The 17,882-nt window shown below is 43.7% G+C and overlaps 2 protein-coding genes across 4 annotated transcripts in view; both read left to right on the top strand.

Annotated features, from left to right (window-relative positions):
- LOC306934664 (uncharacterized protein) overlaps nucleotides 1–14,118 on the top strand; it is a 34,777-nt gene extending 20,659 nt beyond the window's left edge. Inside the window, exons 7-13 of one of the 2 annotated variants that reach the window (XM_079517332.1) lie at nucleotides 5,665–5,774; nucleotides 7,003–7,168; nucleotides 8,750–8,921; nucleotides 10,753–10,886; nucleotides 11,126–11,262; nucleotides 12,152–12,239; nucleotides 12,396–14,118. In XM_079517332.1, coding sequence (XP_079373458.1) covers nucleotides 5,665–5,774; nucleotides 7,003–7,168; nucleotides 8,750–8,921; nucleotides 10,753–10,886; nucleotides 11,126–11,262; nucleotides 12,152–12,227 — 795 coding nt within the window. In that variant the 3' untranslated portion in view covers nucleotides 12,228–12,239; nucleotides 12,396–14,118. Of the gene's footprint in view, nucleotides 1–5,658; nucleotides 5,775–7,002; nucleotides 7,169–8,749; nucleotides 8,922–10,752; nucleotides 10,887–11,125; nucleotides 11,263–12,151; nucleotides 12,240–12,395 lie in introns of both variants that reach the window. The other variant, XM_079517331.1, reaches the window with a different exon arrangement.
- Nucleotides 14,119–14,714: 596 nt separating this feature from the next.
- Nucleotides 14,715–17,882, top strand: LOC306934616 (beta-crystallin B3-like). 2 transcript variants are annotated; one of them, XM_079517262.1, is made up of 6 exons: nucleotides 14,715–14,788; nucleotides 15,729–15,829; nucleotides 16,090–16,208; nucleotides 16,664–16,796; nucleotides 17,160–17,302; nucleotides 17,484–17,882. In XM_079517262.1, the coding sequence occupies exons 2-6, from the start codon at nucleotides 15,755–15,757 to the stop codon at nucleotides 17,749–17,751; spliced, it is 738 nt and encodes a 245-aa protein (XP_079373388.1). In that variant the 5' UTR covers nucleotides 14,715–14,788; nucleotides 15,729–15,754; the 3' UTR covers nucleotides 17,752–17,882. The 2 variants fall into 2 exon arrangements, with proteins under 2 accessions (XP_079373388.1, XP_079373387.1); XM_079517261.1 differs by having other exon boundaries at nucleotides 14,725–14,788; nucleotides 15,732–15,829.

Raw genomic sequence — 17,882 nt, 5'->3', positions numbered from 1 at the left:
TCCACATCAACCATTTCTAACTGTAATATCCAAGATACTGAGGCATATAGAGAAACCTACTGCCACTTTCTATTTTATTTAGTTTTTCCTTTTAGTGCTCAGAACATTCAGTCTATTGGTGTTCATAGGGAATGGATATCGGTGACATGAACAAATTCATATGAACATGAGTTAAGTGAGATGGTGGTTGGACATTTACACACTAATTCTACGTAGAGTAGCTGTTCACGCTGTGCTCTGCTTCCAGGTAGGACCATCTGTTAGTTGTTACAGTGCACTTTCCCTTTTCACAGAGCCCCCGTACAGAAATGAACTCTCCATTTCACTGTTAGTGAAAGTTTCAAAAACGAAATCCGAATTTATGCACATTTATATTCCATCCACTAATAAAATTCAATTATTGGGCGATAATTCAGCTTAGCAAATACTGTATTTTAAAGGATGTTATTTTGTTTTAAAAAAATCACACCCGTGTGAACTGAGTGGTGCAACTCCCCCCTCTCTCGCTCTCTCTGTCTCTCATTAGCAGGCATCAGTGCAGCACTATCTCTCTCTCTCTGTTTCTGGCACAACAGCGCCACTTTTGGTAGTCATTGGTACTCGTGCTCATAGTGACATAGTCGGGTGAACACATGGGTGAACACATAGGTGAACACGAACATTGCTGTTCCTTGGAGTGGTTGCACCACTCAAAAAACAGAGTTGAACTCTTTCTGTGGGCCATGAATGCTTCATGATCTGAGATTACTCTGTTATCGTGCAGAACTTTCCAAGGCTTTGGTTCCAGACACTTCCTCCTACATGTGTCAGATTGTCAGTCAATCCCCCTCGGTGATCAGCCCTTTCTCTCCTTCATCCTTCCATTCATCCGCTCATTGTTCTGTCGTTTCCCCGGCGCACCCTTCCTGTCCTCGTCTGAGGCTAGCTGGCCTTTGCTAATGTTATTAAGGGAAAAGTCTGCCTCTCAATGGCTCTAAATCACTGTTACTGGACCTTGTTAGCTAGATAGGCCTCTTTCATCATCCGTATTATGCGTGTGTGTTGTTGATAGCATGGGGGCCAACTCCCTGCCACTGTCAATAAAGGCGTTTCAGCACAGTAATTGTACCTCCTCAGCACACTGATAGGTGGCTCTCTTAAGACTTGGCCTATAGACATTAGTGGCCGACTAGGTCAAAAACTAAAATCTCCAAATAAAACCATGTCTGCTCTTTTATAAAAGCAAGTATAGAAATATAATGTTTGGTCATTAAGATAATTAAGACTTGGCTATTTTAACGCTATTTGTGTAGTCACCTTGCCATGATATATATATTTTATATATTAAGTTACATCATGGTAAGGTAAACTATGTAAAGGTACCTGCTCATGACATATTCCTCTGTGCTGCTGAAGTGAGGGTGTGGTTTGGGTATGTGGCAATACAGCACCATACACAGAGTAGATAGCTGATGTATTCAGACTTTACTTGCGTAGTCTTGTACATTTAGCTTTTCAACATGGTGCATTTTATCACCTCAGGGCCAAATCCATTATATTATTATTAAAAGATCAGCAAGGCTACCGATTCAGCAAGGGTACCGATCAGGAACTGTTGTGGATTCCAAACGTTTGTGCTCCATTGATCTCTTGATTGCTGTTGGAGCTAGCGTAGCACTGCGTAAATGCTCTCCCCATCAATACTGTCGGGCAGGCTAAATGCAGTGGCGTGCTCTTTCTGACTGAGCCCTGGTCTCTGGAAGGCCCACACATTGTTTGTATCGATCCATGAGACCACCAGATAGCCTGTAGTCACAGGCAAGCATGTTAATACCTTCATTTTCAGCTGTTTCTAACGTGGGCTTTGTTCACAGGTGAGGAGTCAATTGGAACACGGGTTTGATTTGATTTGAAACGCATTAAAAACCACATGGTTACAGCATTTTGAGGACTTTCACATGAAAGTCCAGGGACTTATTTCCATTGAGGTCCTCACATTTAACAGATGAATAGGTTTAAAATACATTACAAAAACATATGACAGTCACAGTAACATATACAGTACATGCATAACATAAAAGAGCTAGCTGTTTTGGGTGCTTACAAGTATAAATCTTTTTTTTTAATGCAAAACAATGTCCCAAATACAATTTTTTGCTATATATGGTTAATCTATTTTCAGTATAGGGCTTAAGTGGTAGCATGATGGTCCGCAGAGCCTTGAAAAGAGGATGTACTTGAGTTCAAGTGGTTTTTCAGATGGAGGGAGCAGTGCTGAATGCCATTCTCACTGTTATCCTTGCTGTTCTTTGTTCCTTTCAGGAAAGGCATAGTTGATTAATGATATCCGGTACTACAGTTGTCTCTCGCTTGCTCTTTATCGTTCTCTCCCCCTCCCTCAGTCTGTCTCGCTTGCCCTCCATCATGATCATCTCATGGTCACTCTTGTGATCTGTCTGTCATGTTCCCCACGTCTCGTCCTCTGTCTCTCCGTTAGGTTTGGTCAGTCCCTGTCTTATGTCTCCACGTCTTGTCCTCTGTCTCTCCGTTAGGTTTGGTCAGTCCCTGTCTTATGTTCTCCACGTCTTGTCCTCTGTCTCTCCGTTAGGTTTGGTCAGTCCCTGTCTTATGTTCTCCACGTCTTGTCCTCTGTCTCTCCGTTAGGTTTGGTCAGTCCCTGTCTTATGTTTCTCTGTCTCTCCGTTAGGTTTGGTCAGTCCCTGTCTTATGTTTCTCTGTCTCTCCGTTAGGTTTGGTCAGTCCCTGTCTTATGTTTCTCTGTCTCTCCGTTAGGTTTGGTCAGTCCCTGTCTTATGTTTCTCTGTCTCTCCGTTAGGTTTGGTCAGTCCCTGTCTTATGTTTCTCTGTCTCTCCGTTAGGTTTGGTCAGTCCCTGTCCTCTGTCTCTCCGTTAGGTTTGGTCAGTCCTTGTCCTCTGTCTCTCCGTTAGGTTTGGTCAGTCCCTGTCCTCTGTCTCTCCGTTAGGTTTGGTCAGTCCTTGTCCTCTGTCTCTCCGTTAGGTTTGGTCAGTCCCTGTCCTCTGTCTCTCCGTTAGGTTTGGTCAGTCCCTGTCCTCTGTCTCTCCGTTAGGTTTGGTCAGTCCCTGTCTTATGTTTCTCTGTCTACGATTTTGTCTCAAGTTCTCAGAATGACATTCTCTTTCATGTTCGTTGTTTATCATAATGCTCAGGATTTTGCACTTAGCTTACCTCTGTGTCTGTCATGAATCAAAACAAGTTTTGCTTATATGGACTTGATTGTTAATTTAGGATCACTGATCAGTCCACTTAACCCATTCTGGGCGGGAACCCCTTTTGGTGTTTTACCCCCTCAGGCCGGGAACCCATTTTTGGGTTCTGTACAGTATGTACAGTATTCAAAAATGTAAAACTTTCGATGCTGATATATAAATATTTGAAGTTTTTCAGAAAACTTAGGTCAGGATTTAGAGGCGTTTTTAGAATCGGCCTCAGGCCTAAATGGGTTAACTCTGAAAACTAAATGAAAAGTGCATCTGTACAATCAAATTTGTGCAAGAAACTTTTAACCACTTCACCCTGGCACCCGTACAGTATTTGGGCAATGCCATAGTAGGTGACATAGCCCTGTGAGCAGGAGTATTCAGACATTAAAATCTTTCCTATATGGGCCAGGTTCGTCGGTTCATGCGCATGCATGCAACGGGAGCAGTGTGTTGTGTGTTTTTTGGGACAGTGTGCCCTCTGTAGCAGCCTCATTAAAAGAAGCATGGTTCAGTAGACAGCAAACACACTCTTCATCCGCCCACCCTTCCATGTCCCTCTCCTTGTCCCTATGAGCTCATCCCGTTACCTTTCATTATCCGACACACCAACTGCTGGCCAGTCGGCTTCCACACAATGTAGTGCTATCAGCAGCTCTGTCAGCTATCCAACATTGGGGGTGCTGGGAACCATCAACCAACCCTAGTCCATTATTCACTGGGCCATGTACTATTTGGCAGTACCAGTGTGTTATTGTTCTAACCCATGTTTTTTTTCTTATCCTCCCACTTCTCAAGCTACGTTCCTTATCTTCAGATTCAGTCATGTTGATTGAACGGTGTAATTGTTGCCAGCGTGTCCTATTGTGTTTTATTGTCTCATATATCGCTGATAAACATAATGGGAGCAGGTTTAACATTATGCTGTCTCTACCTTACCCTTTCTTTTCTTTTCCTGTCATAGGTTTTTGTATTGGGAGTTATTCCTTGCCCAATTGAGGGTACTAGAAAAAAATCTGTTGGGCTTCTCTTTAACAACGAGGATGTGGTGTGCTCTAGTTTTTGAGGGCCACTAGCCCCTCCTATGCCCAGCGTTGAGGATTTGTGTGAACATAAACATTGGCTGATGATTGGCTGATCACCCCATAGCGATGATTTGATTGGCTGAGCAAAGTACGTACTGAGGATAAAAGTGAGGTCAGAAAAGTGAAGACGCTAAAAGTGATTGGCCGAAATGTCATTTGTGATGATTTGACTGGCTGAGCACGGAATGTGATGTATGATGTATGATGATAAGAGTGCCCCTCACTTCACACAAGTGTGATTTATTTTAAACTTGCTGAACTTGACATCTCCAGGTGGCCTGTTGTGAATTGCAGGGTGCTGTGTCCCAGTCCAGACCATGCTGATAGATGGACTTAACAGACAACCAATAGATGGGCCTAGTGTCGTCTAGGGGTCATAGCCCCAAAACTATAATTTGTGTGTGTGTGTGTGTGTGTGTGTGTGTGTGTGTGTGTGTGTGTGTGTGTGTGTGTGTGTGTGTGTGTGTGTGTGTGTGTGTGTGTGTGTGTGTGTGTGTGTGTGTGTGTGTGTGTGTGTGTGTGTGTGTGTGTGTGTGTGTGTGTGTGTGTGTGTGTGTGTGTGTGTGTGTGTGTGTGTGTGTGTGTGTGTGTGTGTGTGTGTGTGTGTGTGTGTGTGTCACATGTGCATATAATTTGCTATAATATATAGTATCTGTATAGTCATAATTTAGCTGCACTTTGTATATTTTATGATGCCACTTTGCACATGAGCTAATCATTGAACAATACATTTAAGATGGTAGCTACTCTCTCTAAAGTTTGTTTCATTTTCAACACGTACATCTCAGGGGGGCCAGATACCCCCCTGAGATCTCAAAGTGCAGCTGATGGAATAAACGGGATTGCCTCCAATCATTTACTTACTTACAAGTCCAGGTTGTCATTAAACTACACTTTAACCCATTCCGACCTGTGGCCTTCTAAAACCTAAGTTCATACGGTATATGTCCAGTCGGTGAGAGAGTCAAATATCAAACCTGCTAGATATTCAGAAGACAATACATCTCGAGAAGACATTGGCGAGCGCTTTTATCGCCGCTGGATCTTCTCGCAGAGCCTTTCACACACAGCGAGCAAAACCTTGCCGATCAAAGCCCGATCTTGCGTCAGATCCGGGGGTTTATCAGCGAGCGCCGACAGCATAATCGGAGCAAATATCGTGCAGTGTGTAGGGGCCATTAATCAATAATTGCTCTCTTTCTCTCCATCCCTTTCTGTTCCTCTATCTGTCCATTTCTCTCTGCCTCTGTCTCTCTATTCCACTGTCTGTCCATCTTTGTCTCTCTCTCTATCTCTGTCTCTCTCGATCCCTCTCTCTTTCCATTTCTCTGTCTGTCTCTATCCATCTTATCAGGTGCAGCAGAAGCAGAGTGGCAGTGGCGAAGATGAGGGGAAGGACACAGATACTCTGGTCCATGAGACAGACAGTCAGTACGGAACCTGGGAGACAGGGCTTCACACTGATGATAGGTAGAGACACACACACACACTCTCACGGTGACTCACGGACTGGCTATTTTTCTTGCTTGCTCAGGTAGCACATTTCATATAACAATCTTAACATTTATTTGACCTTCTCTCTGCCCGTCTCACTCCCTCCATTCCCCTAGGATGGCATTTTTCGGATTTAGCGCCTTCCAGATATGCGGGCCATTCCTTTGGACTCTTCTCTCATTAATTTTGAATGGCACAAAATACTTTTTCCTGCTTGTTCTTGCTTTATTGTGTTTCTGATCACGTCCCTGGATCTTATTCCATAAGTGACTGTTCATTTCCTACCAGCGGCCGCCCTCCCCCCCTGCATTTTTGCCCGGTGTGCAGTGATGACCTTCTAAATACTGCTGATTCATCCCTCCTCCTATATATACATTTCAGTAACCTCTATAATCTGCAATCTAACACCCCTCTGATCCGTAAAAAGCATCACATGTTTGCAGCAATAACAAGAAATCAGCTCTATCACGTCTTGTCTTCTCCCTGAGCGGCTCTAATCTTTGGAAAGTCGCAGTGCTGTCAGATGTCAGCTTTTTCAAGGGGATGTAATGGGACGATATTCTATAACATGACTGTGTTGCTTTGCTTGCCAAAAAGAACCGATCTGTTTTCTGTGTGTGTGACCATCATGCAATAAAGTTAGCGTTATTCTTCCTCTTGCTCCAATTCGCTCCCTGATATCTCAGCACTGCAGTGCTGAGATATCAGCACTGCTGATGAGTTGAATCATGATGGTTATTGTGTGCCTTACTGCCATCCCAATGTTATGTTATCAGGGCAGACTGTATGTTTTGGAAATGGGCTGTAGCTCACTGAGAAGTGCATGACACTGTTAGAGGATCCATTCTCCATAATACGTAGCTCAATATGTAGCTTGGTGTGTAGAGAAGTCGTCTGGTAATCGCAAGGTCACCGATTTACTGTGTCGAAGTGTCCCTGACCAAGACACCTAACCCCTAAATGCAAAAATGACCGATAGAGCTCTACACCAGCAATCACATTATCTGCACCTCTCATTGCGGTCCCTTACTGACCTCCTGTGGCCAGATGTCAGCATCACAACAGAGTACATATCCTGAATAAGAATATGGTATAATACACACATGGTGTTTAAACTGAAACCGGGTTTACAAGAAAGGCTCAGCCGTAGTTCTGTAGCTTCAAATGCAATGCCTAACTTTAGACTTTTTCCTTTTTCATCTAGCCTGACTCCAGCTACACCATCCTCTGACGGCAACCTCAGTCCCTCACCAAGGAAGTCAACTCCCCCCCAGACGCCAGAGGATCCTGCCCCATCCATCGACACTGACGCTCCAGACGGCCTCTCGCCCTTGTCCCCATCTGAGATTGAACCACTTCATTTCCCAGAGGTACGTCCTGACTGTACTGTATGCTCTGAATGGGACTACTGTCTGAAACGGGGGTGATTAGTATGTCCCCTGCAAGTATGTATGTACAGTACTGTATGTATGTACAGTACTGTATATGTGTCACTACACGAGTAGGGAGAAGAACAAAGACATGCACTTCCAACCCAAACTTGGACGGGTGCTGAGCGACGACGGCGAGTAGTATACAAGGATAACAAATAAGGACGCTCGTACACTGAGGGCTCCGATGTGTAACAGATGCCTTTATTGCACCATAAGGTGACTTTGACGTCTCGAGCACAAAGCTCTTCCTCAGACTAAAGGTGGACACAGGAACACATCTTTATACAACCCACTGGTAATCAACATGATCACATGGAATGTGTGACAGCTGTGTACAATCTCACGTGATCACTGAGTAGACCTATCGGAGTGAACTACACATCTCAGCTGACATTGTAGCTATACCAATCAAAGTCCCCACAAAAGTACACCAATCACAGTGAACTACACTCAGCTGACGCTGCTAAACGAATCGAAGCTCTGCCAAGTCCCCTCACCTGTGCAATTTCCAGCCTCTCCATTCCACTTTTCACAGTCAGTCAGTTTGCCTTCTTCAGACACAGGCAGATACAGAGATCTCCATGTGGGAAACAGACAGTTAAAACGGGTGCTATGACAAGTTGACAACGGGGTGGCCGATGGGCACGTGCAGGTCTAGTGTACTGTAACCCAAGTTACATTTTAGTAGGCTAAAGCTCACTTGGATAGCATTTTAGCTCATCGTTCAAAGGATGAAGGATATAACTTTTTAATGGAAGCCAAATAGGCTGCTGTGAAATGGTATATTCAGTAAGTCAGAACACTTTTTTTTTTCCTCTTTTTTTTGAACTTGACATTTTAAGATTTATGCTAACGCTGATGTTGGCCATGCCCAACACTTGTTGTCTCCACCGTCCGTCTGTGAACAGCTAATCTCCGGCACCGTTAACCCGGTCGATGCCAAACACACTCCCTGGATGCCAACAATGAACCTCTGCCCCTACATTTCCAGAACGGCCTGTTATAGCGCCACCAGGAGGCAGACTTTTTCTTTTTATATATTACTCCTCCAGATTCTGTCTAAAAATCCCGCAAATCATTGCACACTATCTCTATAGTCATCTGTTCAAGATGGATCTGTCCGATATTTCATATTCCATCCTAATTGGCTAACATTGGCTTTCAAAGTTTGCAGGATTGGCCCTTTTGAAACAAAAAGCCTCAAATCATGAACGCAACGTGCAATTTACGTGAAATCTTTCCTACTAGGCTGAGGAATATATCCAACCCTTTTCACATTGGCCTGTTATAGCGCCACCAACAGGTGGATTTTTGCAAAACACATTTTTTGAACAAAATGCCTCAAATCATCCAATTGCCATCAATTGTGTAAGAACAAAATGGCACCCTTTTCACATTGGCCTGTTATAGCACCACCAGGAGGCCACAACCTGACCTGGCCTGGTGGAGACCTGTGCCCCGAGGGGCACTTTTTCTAGATTTGTCTTGGTTTTGTTGTTCAAGTATTTTCTGTTCCAGGTCCCTACCACTCTACTGGACACCAGTGCTCTCCGGTGCAGAGCTCAGCTGGGTAAGAAGCGGGCACCTCGGTCTCGGCCCTCCAGAGCAGCGCGTCAGAACACTGCCCTGACTGTCCTTCCAGAGGGACAGGCTGGTGCCACAGAGGACTGGCGCTACAGAGACTCTACAGGTCAGTGCATTGCTACAGCACCTTACAATCTTACAAAAATATATGAATTTTATTACAAAGTAGAATATTAGGGTATTTTCTATAACACTCATATTTGTTAGTCATCTTGGCACTCTGGCAAACCAATTATCTGCTGATCATTCCACAACAAGAGTGTTTCTGTAAATACGGATGTCATTCTGTGATGGTGTCCGTGTGGCGCACCTAACTCAGGGGTGGGTTAGGTTACAACATTGGCTTTCAATGAAAATAACAAAATCAAACACAAATAGCATTCAAAATTCAGCCTCAATTCTCATCCAGAACCAATCAAATAATAAACCCCTAAACCAAAATATACTCAAAGTTTTCAATCAATGTTCAACTCAAAAATCTTCAAATTGGAATAATTCAACCTTTTGAAAAATAAAGCAAAATGAGCTTTCAGGAAATAAACCAGTTAAATTCAAATAAAACAAAACAAACAGATCCTCTTCAAATTTCAATGTTAATGGGAAATATCCTCTTGCTGTTAAGGCAATGGGGAGCAAACTCCTCTTGCTCTCAGCAGGCCTACTTTCCATATATGGAGTTGGGTTACCTTTGTGTTCCTTAGGTGAATATGGTTAACTCAAAACGCAGGCAAATCCAAGAAAATCCTGAAGGACAACTCCTGCTCCAAACAATTCACTCCTCAGCTCCAATTCTCCCTGGATTCCAAACACAGTGGAGCTTGAAGATCTGCAGGCCTGCTTCCACAGTTAGTGAATTATTGCGACCAAAGGTCGTAGATAACTATGAAACCTTGCGTTTTTGTCAAGTCACTCACAACAATTCCCGTCACTCTGTCATGTCACCTAACTCAAATCCCTGTCGCTCACCCCAGGCAAGCCCCCAGGTCATCGTGACATCAGCCCCCTGGTCACCCCAGGCAAGCCCCCAGGTGCCCAGGTCATCGTGACATCATCATCATGACATCAAGGACCATATAAGATAGCTTGAACTTGTCTCGTTAGATCCCGCTGCAGTGGTGTCCGATCCGAACTTAACCGGGATGCAGACATATTTAACCAAACGATATCCGGTTGGAAAGCCAGATATCACTGATGACATTTGGGTTGTAAGGCCAATTATCCTGTCTCGTCCGGAAGGCAATGGAGTCTCTCGTGAAGAGCATAGCTCCTAGCTCCATAAACCTCGGATTCTGCTTATATATGGTTCACTAGATGCGTGTCATGATGACGATGCCAGCCAACTGAGTACATATCACCATGACGATGCCAGGCGTGTATATCCATATGAGGTTTCTACAGTCTGATGTCAGCACTGGATATCGCTGTTGTCTCCATAGATGGAGCTATTGGTTGTATCCATATATGGAGCTCTAGGTGAAATAACGAAGGCTTTCACATTGAGCTCCATATATGGAGACAACCTATAGCTATAGCTGATGCCCAGCGCTCGCCCAGCAGTCTGCCGTCAACGAGGAGGATGCGTGCACGTGACCTCGCCCCAGGTGTTTTACTCCATATAGTTTGTTTAGTTAGTTTGCTCCAACTTGAGCCACTTCAAGGATAAAAGAACAACACTGGGTAAAGATTGTTGAGTAGAGTGCTGGACAACTGTCATGAAGTGCTGCTGCCAGCATACAAACTTCTCTTCCTCTGAGTCACACACCTGTGGCAACTTCAGTCCTGAGCAGGGAGATTGCCCGGTGTCAATCATCGTTAAGTGGTGATGACCTGTTAATTAGTCAATTACTCAATTAAGAGTCAATTGTGACTCTGGCCGTCACATTACATTGTGGATACACCTTTAACAGTGACTTGTTTATTCTCTTGTCCTGCCACAGAGGAGAAGGTGGCGAATAAACCGGAAGAGTCTGACTCTGAGGAGCAGGCCAGAGGAGCTGACTCCCGCTCAGCTGCTTCCTCACAGCCACAGAGAATTGCCCTGTTCCCTGGAATGGACCCTTCAGCGCTAAAGGTGAGCTGTGAAGCAGTTTGTCAGAGTTCTTCAGTCCAGTCCAGTCTTGTGCAGGGACTTGGATAGTAATTAATGAAATCACCTGTTGGCTGAGAGATGGCTGAGTGTCCATAACATAACCCTAACCCTAATAAAAGAATAGCATACAAAATATGTATAGTATATTGTTACCCCTCCCATCCCCCAAAGTTCCCGCTCCAAAAGAGCCATTTGTTGATTTGTTTGACGATGGTCCTTAGGCCCAGCTTAAGAAGAGGGGGGAATCGGACTGTCAGCTTGATGTCCCTGCGCCTTCTCAGCTCTCTCGCTCTCCCAAGTCCCCCTTCCTCCCACGGGCAACACGTGTACTGCCCCCCTCTGGCGGGAAAGAAAATGGGTAAGCAACACTTTGGGTCACATTTTGGTGTGTGTGAAGCAGAGCTTTATTGTTGCCGTTGAATGCAACATGTAGCCCTCAACCAGCTCGTAAATATACCTACAGTATATATATACCACACCTTTGGTTAGGGAAACGTGTGTGTGTGTGTGTGTGTGTGTGTGTGTGTGTGTGTGTGTGTGTGTGTGTGTGTGTGTGTGTGTGTGTGTGTGTGTGTGTGTGTGTGTGTGTGTGTGTGTGTGTGTGTGTGTGTGTGTGTGTGTGTGTGTGTGTGTGTGTGTGTGTGTGTGTGTGTGTGTGTGTGTGTGTGTGTGTGTGTGTGTGTGTGTGTGTGTGTGTGTGTCAGAGATGCCTCCTCCCTTAAATGCAGTCAAATAAAGACAAACTATGTATTGAAAAGAAAATGCTAATACTAGTTATTTTTTAAACTATCTACTATCCTTGTGAAAAGTACAATCATTTGATAATATTTTTTCCTTTAGATTTTGAGGGGCGCTAGCCCCTACTATATATAGCTTTTGTCCCCACACGTCTCATATTTGCCATTGACAATGAAAGGAGAAATTAGGTCATATGTCCTTCAAATATGATGTAAATTTGTGGCAACACAAACATTAAACGCCTTTGACAATGAAGGGAAAGTTTACGTCATATGTAGACGAGCAAATCGGTTGAACAAGCACATAAATGCAGTTGTTCCTGAGATGATGTATGATAATGATAAGAGCGCCCCTCACTTCACACGGGTGTGCTTTTTTTTATGTTTGTCGGTCTGATCCCAAACAACATTTGTAAAACTACAGGCTCGATTTCCATACTTCATTCTTGACTCCAACCAATGTTTCCTGCCTTGAACTTCCTTTTTAATTATGTCTGTCTCTTTTCTCAGTGAGGAGGAATCGCCACAGTGGTTGAGAGAGCTCAAGTCTAAGAAGCGTTTGAGTCAATATGAAAATGACAGCTAAGCGAATGAGTCGGTGAGCTATTTTTACGTTATTTTCTCAAATATTATTTGTAAATATATTATTTACACATGGGCCTAAGTTGTTTTGCACTGTATGCACACTGCATGTTGGAATGGAAGCAAACATGTGGTCAAACATTAAAATTAACCTCTCCGTTCTCTCTTCAAGGTTGCCTTAAAAAAAAAGAAGAATCTGTATGAAACCGAAGCCTTAACTTTTGACCTGGAGATTATGGTCGGGACTATGCTGCTGCTGATGTATTTCCAATCTTTTTTTTGTTTTTCTTTGTTCTCTTCCCACCTGGGGTCGTGTACATGTGCATGGTGCCTTTTTTCTGAGAGTCTTGGTCTAATGGAACAAACGGGCAAGGGAAATATCTATATACCAGGCTGCTCCGCTTGTCCATATCACCGTTTGTTCCTCTGAAAGCTCTTCTGTGTCAGGAGGGTCTCAGCATAGTGGCACTTTATCCCTGAGAGGGACACACCGGAGGAGAAAACCAGTTACTTCCTGTCAGGACGCATTTCAGGAAACGCTTGACTTGTGGGACCACGACGCCTCTTAATCTGGAAGTGCTTCAACTACACGCTGGTGGGAGGAGAGACCATCTCTATGTCCTCAGCAACATTTTGTATTTCGTTTACTCTTTTTTTTTTTTTTTTTCTGTTTGACAAGTTGACATTATTGATTTACAAGTTGGAGTCACTGATGTATCGGTGCGTTTGTCAGTGGAAGCTGTTGGGCGGTAGTCACTCAAGCATTGCCATAGGACATTTTGGATCATGGATGATTCTTTGAACATGGAGAACAAAACACTGCTGACCTGATTGTCGGCGGAGGTGTATATTATTTTAGTATCTGTAATCATTAAAATCTATATTTGTATTGTCATTTATTTGAAAGAGACAAAAGGATGAGTTTTGGAAGCACTCCTGTATATTCCATGACTTCACAACATTACAAGTGCTGTGTGGTGAAACTTTAAAGTCTTCAATGACTAGATTCCTTTGTGGTGAAATTGTGGGGAAGGTTTGGCATGTCAGTCACACACTGCTAATCTGCACAAAAACACTAATGACAACACACTGGCATGTCAACACTAAACTCAAATCAACCTACATTTTCACTCGGTTGGATCAAATAAATGATTGTGTGACAACAATGAATGAGGATTGCAGGGACGATGTTCTATGTGAATGTGTCACCCAAGAGCCATACATTCATTACGAGTGCCCCTTAATTTACCTGGATCATGTTATGTCAGGTTGCCTTGTTTTCTTGATTTCTTTGAAAACAAATGCTATTTCCAATAAGCTTTGCTCGTGCTCCGAGTGGCTGAGAGACTGATAGTCCTCATAGAGAAGGTGGAGAGAATGTGCTGTACTCTTGTGTCCACTGTCGTTTTCCCCCACTACCCTAATAAACAGTAAGAGTGGTGGATTGTATGGCATCGCCACGCCAGAGTTCAGTTAAGACTTATTCACTTAATTTCACTCCAAAACAATTAGATTTTTGCACCTGGTAAAGAGCTCAACTCATGCCATCTCCTGGCTCTGCTCATCCATAAAGCACTTTGTCACTTGATGCACTGTAGCACTGACCTCTGTTCCCCTCTTGTCAGTAATGTTCTGAATATGTTGGTAGACTCCATGTGGGAATGCTATTACAGTGCTACGTGAATGTGATGATTGAATCGTTGGGAGTCATTGTCCCTATTATGTCTGTACATGGCATTTTACTTTGTCATACATTTTGACAATTTAAGGTTTTATTTTTTATCTGTCTCTGTATGTTTCCTTTTTTATTTGAAAGTAAAATATGTATATTGCACTGTGTTGTACTGGCCAGTGTTCTAAAGTGTAAATTCTTAATAAAAATTAACGTGAGTTGAGCTGCAGACTCTGCTTGGTATTTTTCTTTTTTTTACCATACAGTACTTTCCATCCTCTTTAATTCTCTGCTGCTTTTCAAAAGCACTTTCCCCTATTTTGGGTGGTATTGTTATGACAGGTTTGAGATGTTAGGCTCTTTACTACTTTTACTTAATCAATGTCAATTTGGCCTAAATCACCTGAAACTGATCCTGTAGTGTTTTGTGACCGGTTACTTTGAGATGATTGTTGGAGATCCTGTATACAGTAACTTCAATGTTAATATAAATGGGTGAGGAGTGTACGACCCGTGGTGAATTGGGTGTGGTGTGTGTGTGTGTGTGTGGTTCTGTTTCTGTGCACGACTGCACGTTTGTGCTGATCTGGGCTGTTTGCTGAATCCTCTTGGCTCCCTCTCCCTGTGCCCGTGCACACCACATACTGGCAGCCAGCCGGGCGGATGGGCAGGGCTGTGTGTGCCAACACAGCTGCCTATTGAGAGGCAGCGTTATGGACACAATGTGAGTGACAGACTTGCTGCATCAACAGCACCCCTTTTCTGCTGTTGTGGCCAGAAATAAACCATAAATAGCCCCCTGCCCCTGCGCTCCAGTGGCTCATCCCCACCAAACACCAACAAGTGGCACTGAAAACAGAGGGACATTACCGCTTCCAATCAGGCATACCCAGGTAAAGCATGGACATATTAACCCATTCAGGCCTGACGTCGAAATAAAAAAAACGTTCGCTTTGAAAGAATATATATTCAAATATTTGTGCCGCATTTTTACGATTTTTCAAAAATAGCAGACCTACAAGTTCATAGCGCGCCACTCGGTGGCTGCTATTTTTCAATAGCTAAAGTATAACATAATGCTTAGTTAAAACACCAAAAGGGGTTCCCGCCCAAAATGGGTTTAAAGCTATAATATGACACACATGCGTCCTCAGGTCTAAATGGGTTAAATGTAGTATTCTGTACCAGTAGTTTACGTAGGGCTTAAAGTTCTCAGTCCTGGGGACGGATTTCAGTCCTGAGGATTTCATAGGGGTCATTTAATGAGATCAGTGCAGATTTGCAAAAAATCTTTTTCAGTCTTGGGATTTTTTTTGTTGCTTTAAGCCCTGTTTACGTGCATGTGGTACATTTGAAAGTCACCAGTAAAGGCCACTAACACTTGAGAATGCGAGAATGTTAGCAGACCTGCAAGCTTGTTGAGGCATGTGAGCTTGTAGATCTCTAGAGCTTGTAGATTATATTTATTATATTTTTTTATAGAGCTGAAGTGATTAAATGATTAATAGGGAAGGGCGTATGCTAGGATTAGAGAACAGTTAAAAAAGTTAAATGTGTTTTAACAAGGCTTTTGGTTCAAGTATTGCATTTACTACAGACTTTAGATGGATGTCGGTGTGGTGTGTGTGGGTGTGGTCAACTAAGCCCAACTAACCACAAATGGACTATTATCTGTGGATGAGGGATTTTCTTGATAAATACGTTTTCAAGGGCCGAACATCGTTCCTAATTTGGACAGACGTACTTACCAGACACCTTTGGTTAGGGAAACTTCAGACTGTGTGTGTGTGTGTGCATGCGTGCGTGCGCGGGTGTGTGATTTTGTTTCATCAGTAGAGGCGGACCAGTGGACCAGGAGAATGTCAGAGCAACAGAGTGCCCCTGAGCAGCTGCCTGCTGGGAAGAGCCAGGGCGGAGCTGGAGCCACTTACAAGGTATCAGAATCCTCCCTCCATCAAGTGAAACTGAACTCTCATTCTTATTTATGTAGTTAACCGTTGTTTATCCAGGGATAGATTCTTTGTCATCAACACCCGGATCAAATGGAGCCTTATAATGCTGAACTATCTCCTACTTTCCTATTATTATTATTATTATTATTATTATTAGCAACACTATTGGCTCTCTTCCCCTGGAGAGAGAGAGAACCATGCTACACCCATTCAACTTTCCTCATTGCCACTCTCTGGCCCAGGTGGTGTTGTTTGAGCATGAGAACTTCCAGGGCACCAAGGCTGAGTTTTCTGCAGAGTGCAAAGATGTATCAGAGAAGGGCCTTGAGAAGGTGGGCTCTATCCTGGTCGAGTCAGGGCCGTAAGTATATTGTCACATTCACCGAAGACACACAAAAATGTACAAATGAATGGCACTGCAAACAATGTCTTGTCTTTGTGGTAACAAAATAACCAACCAAATAACATTAATCTTTTGCCATATCAAACGCTCCAATGCGTGGCTTTGTGTGTATCCCCGTGATGTCATGTGGCAGCTATTTTTATTCCGTATAAACCTTTCAGGCCAAGTCAATGGCAAAATAAAATTACCATGACGCCATGTTGTTGCTAGTGGGTGGCCCCCCATGACATGTGGCTGCCAAGTGAATGGCAAACATTTTATCATCATCATGATAAAAGGCACTCACTTCGCACCTGTGTGATTTTTCTTTCAATATATTAAAGACAACCATGAAAATCCCAAATCTTCCATTTACGTTTCTCTTTTCCTTTCCTGTCCACTGTTTTAGCATGTCTCCTTTTTTCTCAATTCAGCTGGGTGGGTTATGACCGTCAAGGCTTTGGAGGTGAGCAGTTCATCCTCGACAAGGGTGAATATCCTCGCTGGGACACCTGGACCAACAGTCAGATCAGCTTCTCTTTCCTGTCTCTAAGACCACTGAAAGTGGTGGGTATCTTTTCATTCAATGATATTCACAAGTCTTTATTAACAAAACATGTATGAACACCACATATTTGCTCTAACACAATAAGGATGTGCACACTGCATGATTTCAATTATAAATGTACTTAATGTCACTTAATAGTTTGATACTACTCCAGTAATATTACTATTACTACTACTACTACTTCCGCACATTACTTAGATTATAGTGAAATATCCTCTGATACATTTTGTAGCCATTGATATTGTCAAAGATTGACCCAACGTTATTCATCCATGCATCCAAATTCTTCACATTTAATAATAATCCTATCACCCTAGATACTCAATGGGTTCTCAATTTTGTACACTTTTGACCATTTATAGGACGGATCTGATCACAAGATACATCTGTTTGAGAACGCTGACTTCAGTGGTAGAAAGATGGAGATTGTTGATGATGATGTTCCCAGTTTGTGGGCGCATGGCTTTCAGGACCGCGTAGCAAGCGTCAAGGCTCTCGCTGGAACGTAAGAACTCAACCTCATATTTGTCCCTGTCTCCATTGTTTTTCCATGATTATCCTGTGTTGTCTTGCCCCTAGAGTCGCTAAAGCATGGTTATTTGCTCCTACCCGGTAGCTATAATTGTATTATATGACAAGACAAACAGAACTACGTGTACAGCATCATGTGATTATCTTCTCTCCAGATGGGTTGGCTACATGTACCCAGGGTATAGAGGACGCCAGTATATCTTTGAGCGGGGAGATTTCAAGCATTGGAACGATTGGGATGCCCCCGCTCCCCAGATCCAGTCTGTCCGACGTGTGCGGGACATGCAGTGGCACAAGAGGGGGTGTTTCAATGCCTCTGCCCCTCTTCCTACCCCGGCTCCTGCCCCTGCCCCGGCCCCTGCCCCTGCCCCTGCCCCTGCTCCTGTGCCACCTGCCCCCCCTGCTGCAGCCGGGGCTAGCTGAACAGGATACCCAAGCCCTACCTCCCTACCCAATATACAATCCCACCTCCTACCACCTCTCCCATGCTACCACGACAGTGCCTGCCTCACCCCTCCTCTAACTTATCCCAGCCTTCCTCAGCCAAAGCTGCT

The sequence above is a fragment of the Electrona antarctica genome, assembly GCF_951216825.1.
Source record: "Electrona antarctica genome assembly, chromosome: 12".
NCBI lineage: Eukaryota > Metazoa > Chordata > Actinopteri > Myctophiformes > Myctophidae > Electrona > Electrona antarctica.
The sequence above is the reverse complement of the archived record's forward strand: the minus strand, read 5'-3'. Positions and strand labels throughout refer to the sequence as shown.

Excerpts from the sequence above, each read along its gene's own strand:
- LOC306934616 (XM_079517262.1), top strand. The coding sequence starts at position 15,755 with ATGTCAGAGCAACAGAGTGCCCCTGAGCAGCTGCCTGCTGGGAAGAGC. Across the intron at positions 16,797-17,159 it reads CTCTAAGACCACTGAAAGTG|GACGGATCTGATCACAAGAT; the intron begins GTGGGTATCTTT and ends GACCATTTATAG. Across the intron at positions 17,303-17,483 it reads GTCAAGGCTCTCGCTGGAAC|ATGGGTTGGCTACATGTACC; the intron begins GTAAGAACTCAA and ends TCTTCTCTCCAG.